The 15,247-nt window shown below is 42.4% G+C and overlaps 1 protein-coding gene across 2 annotated transcripts in view; it reads left to right on the top strand.

The window, feature by feature from the left end:
- The first annotated feature begins 10,681 nt into the window (after positions 1–10,681).
- Positions 10,682–15,247, top strand: part of SEC24D (SEC24 homolog D, COPII coat complex component) — a 100,672-nt gene continuing 96,106 nt past the window's right edge. For both annotated transcript variants that reach the window (XM_058549967.1, XM_058549966.1), the window contains exons 1-2: positions 10,682–10,853; positions 13,040–13,198. In XM_058549967.1, the coding sequence (XP_058405950.1) occupies positions 13,081–13,198 (118 nt within the window). In that variant the 5' untranslated portion in view covers positions 10,682–10,853; positions 13,040–13,080. The remainder of the gene's footprint in view (positions 10,854–13,039; positions 13,199–15,247) is intronic.

The following is a 15,247-nucleotide window of genomic DNA, read 5'->3' as shown; positions in this document are numbered from 1 at the left end:
AACAGTTTGGGAATATCTTAAAAAATTAAACATACATCTACTATCTCACCCAACTACTCCACTCCTAGGTATTTGTGTAAAAGAAATGAAAGCATTTGTTCACACAAAGATGTGTACATGAATGGTCATATTAGCTTTATTTATAATAGTCCCAAACTGGAATAACCCAATGTCCATCAGCTGATGATGGATACACAAATTGTGGTATATCCATTCAGTGGAATACTACTCTGATAAAAAGGGATGAACTACCAGTACACACACACAAAATAGATGAATCTCAAAATAATTAGCTTGAGTGAAAGAAGCCAGACCAAAAAAATAGTACATACAATATGATTCTACTTACATAAAACTCTAGAAAAAGCAAACAATCCTTTGACAGAAAGTAGATCAGTGGTTTCTTGGGGATGCAAGGGTGGAAAGAAGAAGGAAGAAGTGATTACAAAGAAGCACAAGGAAGCTTTTAGGGGTAGTAGATTTGTTAATTATTTTAATTAAGATGATTTCACTGGTATATACATATGTCAAAACATCAAATTGAATACTTTAAGTATGTGCATCTTATTGTATGTCAATTATGATTCAATACAGCTATTAAAAAATAATACATGTGCTACAACTAAAGTTCAATGCTAGCAACATAAATTTAATATTTATTTCGTTATCCTTTAGATGTTATTTCAATTCCAGAGAATACATTAATATAATTCAAACTTCATTCTTTGAACAATGGCATTTTCCTATGAAAGTATTCATTAAAATTGGTTTTCTAATATGAAATAGAAGACATAAATATAAAAAGTTTTACAAAATTGTGTTTCATTGCTAATATTTATATAATATATCTCAAATTATAACCAGTGAAGAAATAAACCATTGAATGAATTATTTCCACTTAGAACAGTTCTTTCACCTCCTAAGTACTTTTCTCTACTCTGAATTGAAGGCTCAATCTTTATTTAAGCTAAAATAAGATGTATGCATTTAATTTCACCTTGAACCATTCTCCAGATAATGAAATATTCAATTAACTAAATATTAACATTAGTTTATTTAGTAATAAAAATTAAATATGAGTTCACTTTACTTTAAAACCAAGAAGTCAAAAAAGCCATTGAAGAACGCAAAACAAACCTAACATTGTCTTAGATCATCTTTTATGAGTCTACTCAGCTGGCTCTATGGTGTGCCTAGGGCTGCATTCTTTACCTACCATTCAACACTTTTCTGAACTCCAGATCCATATATCCAGTCACTAAAATGTGAAATAAAACTGGATATTCCAAGATGAACCTAAACTAAATTTGTTAAATATTATATTTGGAACTTCACATTCAAGATGGTACTACGCCCACATTTGGTATTTTAAGACCAGACTTCTCCTCTGACCTCAAGTTGAAATACCCCAATTCATACTTGATATTAGCATTTGGATGTCTCATATACAACTCAAATATAACTTGTCCCAACCTGTACCCAATTCCGCACCCTCATCCCTTGGCATATAATTTTCCCTATCTCAGTAAAGGGCACTATTGCTCAAACTAGTTGCCTATGAATCCTTAGCAGATTTAAGTTCCAAAGAAAGACTGTAGCTATTACATTCCTTTCTGGTGCCTGTTAAACATAATGAACATAAATTTATATCGACATCATATTGTTCTACAACAAAGGCGTTCAGTCAACATCTTTATCCATTTAAAATCAATATCTCTTTTCCAATGTCTAGGTAATTCACAACCTCTATTTCATTTTCTTTTCAGTCGTTATCAGAACAAATATTGAACCTACAGCTGCACCAAATGAGAAAAATCTCAACCTATAAACAAGTCTTAAAAACCTAAATCTAAAAAGATGTTTTCTTAGGAGGTGATAAAATATCACTTAGTGAAATATACATATAAGTTGTTGGTTCGAAAACTGCACCCTTTCACGGAGGGCAAGAAGAGACGGAAGAAAGAGGCAGGCCACTCCAGATCAGTAGGTGGTGGTTTTAATAAGCAAGGGAACCCACCTACAAGGCTTGTCTTCAGCAGCCACAAGACAGTAGTTCTCCGCACCCACCTGCCAGAACTTTACAGTTTCTATAGAGGCCTTAATGGGGTTCAATCACATATACAGTCCAGACGGTTTCAACAACACCTTACTCTCTCAAGGCTGCATCCTTGAAAATGGCTCCCACTGTGAGAGGAAGGTACCTCCAAGGACATGGGAGGAGGTGAGGAGCTTCCGATTGCTGAGTCCAGCTGGAAGGTCAGCCTGTGGTCAAGTCCTCTCCATGACCTCCTCCAACATAGGCATATATGTATATACAAAAATCTTACAAGGCTGTGATTATAAAATAAAGTTACACTTTAAAAAATAAACCAAATTATTATGAGACAAGCCTGCACCAGATCTCTGAATTCAGTCCCCATTCAGGGTGATGCAGTGGTCTCTGAAGGCTCCCCAGGGTGCTAAATTATATGTGCTCCTGAACTCAATTCTCAGCTTCTTGTACCCTGGCTGGGTCTTGCCACACGCCCAGTCATCTGTGACTCCTCTACTCCTCAAATCTAAAGCCGGAGAGAACCATGCCCTCTTCACCTCTAAACAACGGCTCTCACTCCTGTTTGTGGAGATGGGACTGAGAGGTGCTCCCAGGAGGCTGAAGGGTGCTCCAGAGGAAATGGGCTCCCACTCACTGCTGCCACCAACATGGGACCTTTGTGTGGCCAGGATGAGCTCTCCAGACCTACTCCCCAACTGGGATAGGTGCAGACTTCTCTGTGTCTCCCAGTCTAGACTCAACTCTTAGATCTAGGGGGAAGGGGAAAAGGCAACATCTCCTTTCTCAGTTCAAAAAATCACCTAAGTTCTTGGTCAATGAAATACTATCCATTTTCATTAACAATAGAAACATTAGCTCCTTTCAAAAGAAAACTCCAATGCTTGGCCCCATTAGAACAACAGAATCACCAAACTGTCTACACATTTTCTCCCATGTGGTTAATACAGTCTTATCCATAGTCCCCTTGTTATTCTAGAATATACACTGATCTGTTTGTTGGTTTATGTAGATTTACTCTGACTAGTAAAAGTTACAAGTTTCTTAATTTTTTAAATATACTAATTTTAAAAATATGATTATTTGTTGTAAGAGGTCCCTCCTCCTCTCAAAATTAGTGGTTCAAACTATATACAGTTTATTTTTCCCTCTTGCAACAGCTCAGAAGTAGACATGGGGTACCTGTCTACTTCTGAGCTCTCTTCAAGGTGAGTGGGTGGTTCTGGTTCACGGAGATATCCATGGACCATAGTTCGTTTTATCTTATTTCTTCCCATCAATCCTAGAGGGTTGTCCTCATCTAGATGCTTAATTTGGCTTGACCACTACCATGTCTGCAGACCAGCCTGCAGGAAGGTGAAACAATCAGAATGAAAGTTTTAAAGATGAAACAAAGAAGTTGCACACATAATTTCCACCCTGGTTGGTGAGTCACGAAGTTACAACCAGCTGTAAGGGAGGCTGGGGCTGTAGTTGCTGGCTGAGCAGCCATGCAGCAGCTAAAATTCAAAAGAATGGATATTCCAGAAAAATTAGCAGTCCCTGCCACAAATATAATATTCTAAAATATAAATTTATGATATTTTTATTTATAATAACAATATAAAATTGCATAGTTTTTCTAGGTAATCAAGTAAGTGGATTTGAGGAAGGAACCAAAGGAAAATCATTTCTTCTTGTTATTGATCATATATTCAAGCACCGATTTCAATTAGATTGTTAGTACCATTTCTACTTCTTCCCACCAATATTTTAGTGAGTTATCAGATGCTTTTTATTTCTCAATTTCAATCCTAACAGCAGAAAAGGAAATATTTGTGATAGAATATCCCATAATAAGCTTTCAATATTATGAAGGTGAGAGTACCTTCCTTATAAGCATTTTGCAACATAAAAATTGGGATTCATTCATCTCTTAAGTGCCTGCTCTCCCGCCGTCTTAGATCAAGAAAACAGTGCAATGAAAACATTGAGTCATATCTCATTCGCTTCATCAACTGGAAAAGCTTTCAAGCCACCAGGAATGTGGTATGAGTACGGGGTGAGCTATGGATACAGCACTACGGCTGTGCAGCAGTCATGACTCCATCTTCCACCTGCCATTGTAGCAGGTTATGAAACTACATTTGCTGTTCCTTCTCAAATCTCAGCCACCACCGGGAAAGCCTATCTGAAACCAAATGATTGCAGGATAAAGTTCTGAGGCCTAAAATCTCACTGAAACTTTGTAAAATAAGTGTTTTCTGAACACCAGATTCTTTACAAAGAGATGCTGCCTCCCATATAATTAAAAAAAATATACTGGAAAGTGTGTCAGATCATGTTATCCCTCAGTTCAAAACTTGAAATGACCCCTTTTTCATCAGAGTAAAAACCAAACTCGTAAAGGACCTACACCATCTCATCTGCTTCCCCTCTTAACTCCTGGCCTTCCTTTCCTACAACTTCCCCCCCATTCCCTCTGCTCCAGCCTTGCTGGCCTCCTTCTGCTCCTAGGACGTGCCAGGCACCCTCCTTCCTGACACAAGGACTTTTGGGGGCTCTCTCCTCTGCCTGGAATGCTCTGCCCCCAGGTAATCTCTGTGGCTAGTTCCACTACCTCCTTCAAGACTTTGTTCAAATCTCACCTTCTCTGTGAAGCTGTGTTAATTCAGGTCCCTGAAAATCAGACGCCAATGTGGAATTAGACATACAAGATAGGAGGACTGGGTAGGATGATCCTCAGATGGCAGTGCAGCTCTGAGAAAATCTCAGCCAGGATGATGGGAAGCCTAGAGGAAAGATTTCTTGCTAGAGGCCTCCCATGTTGGCAGAAATACTCTGACTTTAGTACTCCCACTAGGCTCAGTCATTGGCTTGGAACTACTGGGAAAGCGTTTGCTTTGGGATGGATGCTGTAGCCCAAAGGCATGGCAGCTGAAGGCTGTTGAAGGGAGATCTGAGTTGCGCACCTCCAGGGCCCCACAGAGCCCCACCCTAACTACGCCATGTAATCCTGGAGCCCACCTCCAACTTGGCATTCCCAGTCCTCCTTACCTTGCTCTTCTTTTACTTTGTCCCACGCATTTTATTTATTTTATATCACTTAATGCTCATGATCACAATGAGAAGAATGTAATATCCCAAATGCACAACGAGTAAGCCAAGGTTAGGAGGCTTAGAAAGCGCACCCACTGTAGGGTTCCCTGGGGTTTGGTCCTTAGACTTTATCTACTTACATTCAATTGTCACAGATGTGCTGTTAAGACTGATGATTACTGATGATGGTGCCATAACAACAACATTATTCACACTTATTATGTGCCAAACACTGTGCTAAGTGTTTTACCTGCATCATCTCATTTAATCCCCCAAACAACCCTTGAGGTTAGTATTATTATCATTTTTTGTGTGTGTGTGAGGAAGACTGGCTCTGAGCTAACATCTCTGCTCATCTTCCTCTATTTTGTATATGGGACGCCGCCACAGCATGGCTTGATGGGTGGTGCGTAGGTCTGCACCTGGGATCCGAAACCGCAGACCCCGGGCCACAGAAGTGGACTTAACCACTAGCCATGGGGCTGGCCAGGAAGTTAGTATTATTATGACTCCTATTTTTCTTGATGAAGATACTGAGGTTTAGAAAGGGAACACACAGCTAGGAAGGGGCAGAACCAGACGTCATGACTTGGTCTGACTGCAGGGCCCCATCTCTTGTCTGCCAGACTGATTTCTAAATCAGTACAGATCCCTCCCCCGCTCCAGACATGCATAGCCAATGGACGACTAGACATCTCCACTCAGATGTCCCACAGATACCTCTGAACACACACACCCAAAACTGAACCCAGGCCCCTCCCCAAATCTGCTCCTGTTCCTGTTTCCCTAATGCCTCAAGTAGCTCCACCATTCATCCACGAATTCTGCCAGATCAAGAGTCTGAGTGGTCATCCTTTTTCTGCCACTCTTCCCCTGCTTTCTGTACCCAGTCCCGTTGACTCACCTTATAACCCTCCTCCCAATCTGCCTGGCCTCTCTGGCCACACCCCACTGCCTGCACTTAGGCCATCAGGTTTTCTCACCTGGATTGTTGCTAACAGTGTCCCAACTGGTCTTCCCCCCACCACTCTTGCCTTTCTTCTGCTCCATCCTTTCACTGACTCCAGAAAGATCTTTCTGAGGAAAAAAAAATCCATTGTGTCACTTCCTTTTTTAAAATCTTTCCTTGCCTCTCCGGTGCCTTCCAGGGACCCCATGAGCTAGCTGAGCCCACCTCCCTGATCTCACTCCTCTAGAACTCTCTGTTCGAGCTGGACTGGACTACTTGTACCTCTGAACGCCCAGGTTCCTCGTCCTCCTTGACCTGCTCCCGCCATTCCTGCAGCCCCTCACTCCTGTTGTTGCCTAACTTATTCCTGTCCTCAGGGCCTCGGCTCAGGTGCCACCCTCACCAGGGAGATATCTCTCACTGCCCAAGTCTGGGTGAAGCATCCCTTCTTAGATTTTCTTATGGCAACCAGTGTTCCCCCATAGAATGCCAATCCACTGTACTGTACTTGTAGGTCCTACCAGACCAGGGGGCGGCAAGCTTTCTCTGTAAGCGGCGAGGTAGTATTTAATTTAGGTTTTGTGGGTCTTGTGGTCTCTGTCACAACTACTCAAATCTGCCGTTGGAGTGCAAAAGCAACCACAGAGAGAATGTCAATGAAAAGCATGGCTGTGTTCCAATAAAACTTTATTTATGGACACTGAAATTTGAATTTCATGTCATTTTCACGTGTCATGAAATATTATTCTTTTTTTGTTTTTTTTTTCCCAACCATTTAAAAATGTAAACCCATTTTTAGCTTGCAGACTGTACAAAAATAGGGAGGTGGGCCAGATTTTGCAGTTTGCCAATCCCTGTACTATTCCATGAACTTTTAACATCCAGAGCAGCATCTCATCCAACTTTGTATCCACAGTGCTTAGCACAGTATCCAGCTTATAGCAGGTGCTTAATAAATACTTGTTAAATAAATAAAGCTTGCATAGCTACTAGTGAGTGTTAGTGTCAGGATTGAAACCTGAGTCAACCCGACTTGGCAGTAGGGTGTCACACTGCCCACTCGGGCCAAGGGCATAAGCGATGCAGTATACTCAGCAAGATAGTCAAGATATTCAAAAGGTAATTCTACGTAGGAGTATAACTGCAGGGTCATATGGTAACTCTATGTTTAACTTTGCTTTTTTTTATCCCATTTCTTCTTGAATCAGCTTTGGTGGTTACGTTTTCTTTCCTTTGGCATTTGACACTTTTATCTAAGATTTTAAAGTTTATTGGCATAAAGTTATTCATAATTTTCTGTTACTTTTTTATTGTCTTGGTATCTGTAATGAAGCCAGATTTTCTTATTCTTAATATTTTTATTTGTGCCTTTTTTCTTGATAATTCTTACCAGAGAGTTCTATTTTAATTAGCTTTTTATTTTTTTTTATGGGGATGACATTGCATATTTTATTTTAAAAATAAAATTTCATGCAGAGTGGCAACATTGCACAGTTGCTAAGAGCACAGCCTTTGGAGCCAGACTGTCTGGGTTTTGGTTTCATTTTTTTGGTTCTTTTTGAAAGTACATTGTTTATTTGAAGCTCTCAAGGGAAATGAAGATATATATCCAAACAAAAACGTGTACATGAATGATCACAGTAGCATTATTCATCATAGCCAAAAGGGAGATGCAACCTAAATGCCCACCAACTGATGAATGGGTAAATAAAATGTGCTATATGCACACAATGGAATATTACTTGGCAATAAAGAGGAGAATACAGATACATACTACAGCGTGGATGAACCTTGAAAACATTATGCTGAGTGAAAGCAGAGTCACAAGGGACCACATACGGTACGGTTCCATTTATATGAAATGTTCAGAATAGGCAAATCTATGTAGACAGAAAATAGACCAGGTGTTGCCTGGGGCTGTGGGACGGGAGGGTCGGGAGGAAAGGGGAGTGACTACTAACGGGTGGGGTTTTTTTGGGGAGGGAGGAAAATGTTCTAAAATTGATTGCGGTGATAGCTGTACAACTCTGTGAACATACTAAAAACCACTGGACTGTACACTTTAAATGTGTGAATTGTCAATTCTCAATAAAGCTGTTATTAAAAAAAGAAAAAAAAGTAATTCCAGAAACACCTTTGTTTGGGCCTGATGAACACTTGAACTCTATTATTGCTGTTGTTGCTTACTACTCAGCTTAGCCTACCATGCATCCCTCTTCCCACCCTCACTAACTTGGCCTTTTCATTGTGCGTACAGGTATTTAACATAGTTCAGCTCCTGGCCATTTCAATTTTTTAAAATGTAAAGCTTCTTCAAACTGTAGCTTTGGAATCAGAAACTTCCAAACTTAAGTTACATAAATGCTTAGAGCATCAGAGCTCTGACTTCCCAAAGGCTACCCATTAGAAAGAACCTTGGGTACTGTCAGGAAATTCCATCTCTTTCTATATGGTCTTTTACAGAAAGACTCTGTGCTTTCTGTTCCTATTAAAGTTAGAACAGAAAGACCCTAAAGTGCACACAACACCAGCACATGGACATTCCCTGTGACCTCACCTTTCAATTAGGATGTGGTTACCTGTACTTAATTACATATGAAACATCAGAGGCTGAGCTCAGGTGGCAACAGGGCAGGTCCGACTAAGGAAGACTGGGAATGCAGGCTGACCTCGGGTCTGGTGCAGGCCAACAGCCCAAGCACAGGAATAAGGTCAGTAGTTAATTGCTTAAGGAGTGTGCACTTGGGGCCACGAGAAGGGAAGCAGGACTGAAACCAGAAATCCATTTCATAAGAAAAAGAGACCTGTGATTAGTAACTCCAATCCCTTTTGGAACTATGTGGTCAACTAATATTTTAGTTATTTGAAAGCCTGAATATAAGGCCATCACAGGAGAAAAAGGTATAACCAGTTAAGAGAGAATAGCAAATCAAGGATCAAAGAGAAAAAAAATATGAGTTGAAGCAGCTTTGGAATCAGAGTCAGAAGCTCTGACTAGTAAGTCATTCTCATTTTCTGAACCTCAGTTTATTAATCTATAAAATGATTGGGTTGAACTCAGTCCTCACTGAATATTGAGTTGAATATCCATATCTCTAAAATCCCTTCCAGCTTTACACATTAAGGAATTCAGAACTGTCAGAACTGAAATCACAAGTTGTTTGTCCTGGTGCCCCTGAGCAAGGGGTGGGAAGGAATTTACAAATTCAGATTTAGAGGTTTTATAGGGCAACAAGCCAGCCAGGTCATCACATGGTGTTCCTATTTCCAAGTGACTCTCCTCTCTCTTCATTGTGACACAGCTCTGATATGACAACTTTTTTTTATTGCTCTTACAAACTATACTTCTTCAATACTGGCCAAAGCTTCCTAAACCCCATCAAAGGTTTTCATCATACCGAGAATAGGAGAAACAAATTTAAGCCAAATTTTCCATTGTGGATTTTCAAACCTGACCAGTGTTGAAGCTGGATATAAGGCAGGGTGTCACACCTTAAAATCTTATAAAAGGAGAGTAAGGAAAGGGACCATTAGTCTGAAACTTAAAATGCCTGTGAAACTCATGTAGCATTTCAGCATGTAAGTTCAGCATCTCCATGTAAGTTTTTACCTAGGCATTTCATCAGTAAACGGATTTGTCAAGTAGCTTCTATTTTCCTGTAGCCCAGAAGAAAGCACATTTTGAAAACAAAACTCTGGTCTGGTTTTACTTTTGTAAGTTTGAGCAAAGTGGTAGCTATCCCAAACCTAGGGCTGGCTGAAGGCCTTTCTCTTTGGCAGTGGCAGTTGTGAGAAATCAGCCAGATGGTCCTGACTTTTAAGGCTAGATAGAGAGCTCAAGTTCCAGGTCTCACACTGGTTGCTTTCTTTCTCAGCTGTTTCTCGCAGTACCCTGTACTAAGCGCTGGGGGCTTATACATCTAGCGATCTCTGTTTTGGGGGGGGGGGATCAGTCATCCTACTTCACAGACAAGGAATATGTGGACATTCGTTGAAGGACTACACAGAAGTCTAGCAATCCCAGCTCCCACGAAGACACCTCTTCCCATACTTTTCAGTTGAAACAGCTTTTCCTCCCTGTGTTACACGTTGCCAGGGCGCGGGGGCGTTCCTTCCTCTGCAGCGCGGGGCACGAGCACGTCATCAGATTGCCTGTGCACAGGCGCCAGATTCGCCTTTAAACTGTCACTCCTCGAGGTCCGCGATCCTGCACCTTCCTCTTTCGGCAGAGCAGTACCTGGAATGTCGTAGTTACTCAAGTAATATGGGATGAATGAATGGTTGAACCTGCAACCTGTTGAATGAAAGAATGAATGAACCCTCAGGACGCACTCCCTCCTTCCTGCGGGGCTCCACGGTGAAAGTGTGGCTCTGATTTAGCAACAGCGTTAAAATCTTTGACCCGTTGGAGGGGAGAAAAACAAAAAACAAGAAACAGACAGGAAAGGGCGAAAAGAGAGAGACGGGAGGTCGAGTGGCGAGCGCGCCGACCGGGCTCGGGGGCCCGGCCCCGCCCCGGGCCCGCCCCCTCCGCCGGAGTCTGTGCGCGTGCGCCGGCGGGAGCGCGGCCGCCGGTCGGAGCCGGCGCCGGGGGCGCGCGGCCGGGAGAGGGTTTGACGTGGCAGTTCCCAGCCCAGCTGCAACTCCGCGCGCGAGACCGGGCTGCGGGGCCGCCGGGCCGGGAAAGGCGCGGCGGGAGCGGGGGCGCCGGGGGCGAGCGGCACACGGAGCAGAGCGCAGGCTCTCGGGAGCCCGCGGCGTGCGGCAGCCGAGCAGGTAATGCGCGCCCGGCCTCGCTGCGCGCGGGCGGGACAGCCCCCTCCCCAGGCACCGGTGGAGCGGGGTGCGGTGCCCGGCCTGGGATGGCGGTGGCGAGAGGCTGGATGCTCACCTGCGGCAGGGGCAGCCGAGGAGACCTCATACTTTGCTCCTTTAGCCTTTTCTTGGAGTTTAATAATAGGAGGTGGGTTGGGGGGGGTGGGCGTGGGCATTTGTTACCCGCCCCCATCTTTGGGTCTGGGGATGCTGGAACTGCCTGGTTAGGGTCCTCAGTAGCCGCAGTATTCCAGTGCCACTGCCAGCGGCTTTCTCGTCTCCGTATCAACTTAATTTCCTCTTTTTGGAGGAAGGGATGTTGGAAACATCCATTGTAAAAATGGCAACTGTATCTTCAAGCTTCGGGACATCCCAACTGTGAAACTGATTTGTCCAAATCGGCTCTTGGTCCAGGGTGAGAGGTGCACCTAGGCTAGAGTTGTCGAGCGACAGTGGGCTGGCGGTTGTTCCGGGATCGGAGCTCCCCAGATTTTGATCCTAGGCCTGCTCATGCCAAGTGGCTTCTTGCCATGTCGCCGCTTGAAGCTGACTCAGGTTTCTGTAACTTGGTGCTCTGTGTGAGGAAGTTTGACGTGGCAAACTGGGTTGCGTGAGGAAGCCAATTCCTCCCAGGACCGGTTAAGAAGGACCCGGCTGCTTCCTGCTCTTGGGAGTGAACATCCCTGCCTTTCTTTTCTGTCACTCAGCAACAGGCTGCTGCGTAGGTGTGTTCCCGCTGACTTCCCAAAGTGCTTGTGTAGAAGAGCTTGCCCGAAGCTCAGGCTGCCACGTCTCTCTCGGCTAAGGGGGAGGAGGGAAAAGCGTTGTCAGGAACAAGGTGGACCCGCAGGCCTTTGCCTCTCTCTCTCCTCTGTTTAGTTCTCCCCTTCCGCGGAGACGAAGGTGATTTTATAATATTTTTCCTTGGTTGCTTTAATTTTGGAAATGTAGAGTTTAATATGAAAATGAAACCAAATGAAGAATGCTATTTCCTGAATGTAGATCTATTTCACATCTTAGCAGGTATCATCGATCTTTTACCTTAGCAGATAGCATCATAAAATAACAAAAGAAAGACTAGTCCTATGCTGGGTGAAGAAACGGCAGAGAAATGGTAGAATCCGTGTTTTACATCCAGAAAGGCTTTTAAGGCTTCATTTTGTAAGAGGGCACTGAGGCCCAGAGAGGTTCTTCAGCTTATTGCATGTCCCACAGCTAAGTACTAGCAGATTTGGAGTGGAAACCCACCTCTCTTGAGAGGATTCAGAGCTTTTTCTGTTATAAAACTTTTTTGAGAGTAGTCACTTCTATGAAATGTCTCTTAGTTTGTGAAACCTGGAAAAAATGGAAAAATTAAAACAAATTGATGTTTAGCTTCTGAGTAGAATCAAGATAGATCTGTTGTATTTGTGTGTGTGTGTGTGTGTGTATGTGTCTAAACACATGAAATCGCACTTCTTTTCTTGGTTCCTTAAATATATGTGTGTTTGTTCTTAGAGGTGCGATATTCAAATCATAAAGAAAGTCTGTCGTCTTTGAGAAACCACACACAACTCTCAGTGCTACTTGGTTTGGTCAATTTATGGCTCAAAAGTCCATTATCAACTTCTTTATCTTCTGTTGTATTTGTTGGACTACTGATTTTTCTTTGTCCTAGCTGCCTGATTATAATGACAAATTAGGACAGCACTACAATGACACCTCATAGGACATCTGATCGCAGACTACTGCCAGTTCTGCTGGTCAGTCCATTGAATGACATGTGTCTATTGCCAGTGGCATCCTCTGTGCAGAAATGGGCCATGGGAACCAGAGGCACAGAAACAGTAGATACACTTACAAGAGAGAGTCTGTGAAACGTTTCCATCTTCCATTGAAAAAGTGATTGGCAGTTGTTATTCAGATTTCATGCCTGAGAATTTGCCCAGGACGATATAGAAGTGAGTTCCTGAGTTCCATAGAGCTATGGTTAGAGCCTTTTTAGGGGATAATGATATGATATATTGTATAATATGAAGATGTCTCAGGCATCTGATAATTGTACCTTTCCTCAAACCGTCATAAGCATTTATTAACAGTGATTATATTTTTAATAGGATTAAATGACTCATACCCTTTTGTTGACATTTTTTTTTCTTCTGTTGCAGGGTTCTTTTGTAGAACTATTTCTTGGAATGATATTTTCATAATGAGTCAACAAGGTTATGTAGCTACACCCCCTTATTCCCAATCCCAGTCTGGGATAGGCCTTTCTCCACTGAATTATGGACATTATGGGGACCCGTCTCATGCAGCTTCTCCACCAGGTAAAGTACATTATCTTGACCTATGTTTCTGGTTATTGACTTCTAAGGCTCAGAGATGTAAGATGTTCTGAAAGAGCAGCTTTGAGAGCATGGAGTTATCATTATATGATGCAGTGGCTTGAGATTATAGGACCATTTAGAAAAGGCTCTCATTGAAGAAGCCTACATTATCCATTTGATTATTGCATGGATCAAAACGAGTTTGATTTGAAAATATAGATTGAAACAAAGAAGCTTCCTGGGTGTTCTATTTTTACTGCTAGACTTGCTCTTGCTATTAGTAGTGGTGTAAGTTTATTGTAAACATTCAATAAAAAATTTGTATATATATATAAATACATATATGCTGTATATACTAAATATGTTATATACTTAATACATATTGTATACTAAATATATATGTTATACACTAAATATATATATATACACATACAGTAAAGTGGTTTTGGCAATCATATAAAATCAATTTCGATGTTGAAAAAATATCATTAGATTTGCACACTAAGGATTATTCGATGATAATAATAACAAGAAAAACATGGCCTTGCCTTGAAATCATTATTGAACAACAATATTGGTTGCTTTAAAATAGGGTACCCAGCAGGGAATCTTGACTTTTGGGTCAGAGGTGGGAAAAAGAGGAGTAATGGAGTAGGACCACTATTGCTCTGATGGCAGTTGACACCAAGAGGCCACCTCCCTTCATCAAGGGGCTACTCTGAGGGACCAAGTTTCAGGGTCAGGGGTGAGGCTAATACTAGCTTGTTGCAGGTCTGATGGTCCCAAATTCTCTGAAAATATTTGCGTAAGACAGTTCTTGGGGCTTCTGAGAGAAAGCTGAGGAATTCAGCTCTGTTCCTTCGTGTGCATGGGCTGTGTATGTCAGTGAGTGTCTCCTGGGGTTCCCTCAGACTGACTCAGATGGAGTGCAGAGACAGCGTGAGGTGAGGAAAGCACTGTGGAGAGGCTTGATGGGAGCAGCCACACACGGTTTGCTGCAGAAGATGCTCTGAGACTGTGAATTTCCTGTGGAAAGTCAGCCTTATGATTTAGTCCGCCCCTAATATTTAAAAACCTCCTCTCGTCCAGAACCAGTCCTCCGCGTAACATCTATAGTCTTGCCTTTCTGGATTTTGTAGGAACCATTAACTCCTCTTTCTCCAGTGTCTCTCTATCTAGTGGTTCATTCACTCTCAGTGTTTATATACAACGCTAATTATAAATTACCTTTTTTTGAGTGTTTACCATGTATCAAAAACTGGTCCTAAAAGCTTTACGTGTATTATTTTATTTAATCCTCATACAGTGGTATGCAGCAGATTATTAGCCCTGAGTTTCCAGCTAAGAACACTGAATGTCTGGTATACCTTGATTTATCCAAGGTTGCGAGCTGATGGTGTAGACAGGATTCATACCCAGGACTCCCCAGAAAACAGACAACACTAAGTATAACTCTCAGTATTATTCGCCCTTCCTTCCTCCCTTCACAGCCATCTTCTCCAACAAGCGCTCTCTTTACTCAGTGACTCTCCATCCTTGCCCCTCCATCCCTCCATGGCTCAGCGCAGTCTCCACTCCAAGCTTGGGCCGCCATCACCTTTCCCCTTCTCCCACCATGGTCATCGGTGGCCTCCTATTACCAAATGCAGTAGAGGCTGTCCTGTCCTCTTTCAATTTGACATTGTTTACTGCTCTTATTTATAAAAACTCTCTTCTCTGTTGGTTTCAATGACACTATCCTTTTGTTATTTTTCTTGGTGGCGTTCTGAACGTCTCTTTCTAAGGAGTCTCCCTTCTTCTACATGACTCTTAAGCATTGCTGTTTCTCCTTCTTTGTTCTATCTTCACTTCTCTCCTCTCCACGAATTTTTCCCTAAATCCACGGGAATTCCCTAAATCCTGGGTCATTCCCATATGAAGTGCTAGTCTCTCAGATCTATTGCTCTGACCCAGATGTCTCTCCTGACTCCAGACCCATATTTTCAATTGCTTACCTATTTACATAGGCACATCAAACTCATCATGTCCCAAACAGTTCAGTATTTTTTT

The sequence above is a fragment of the Diceros bicornis genome, chromosome 11 (assembly GCF_020826845.1).
Source record: "Diceros bicornis minor isolate mBicDic1 chromosome 11, mDicBic1.mat.cur, whole genome shotgun sequence".
NCBI classification, from domain to species: domain Eukaryota; kingdom Metazoa; phylum Chordata; class Mammalia; order Perissodactyla; family Rhinocerotidae; genus Diceros; species Diceros bicornis.
This window is presented reverse-complemented; position numbering and strand designations above follow the sequence as displayed.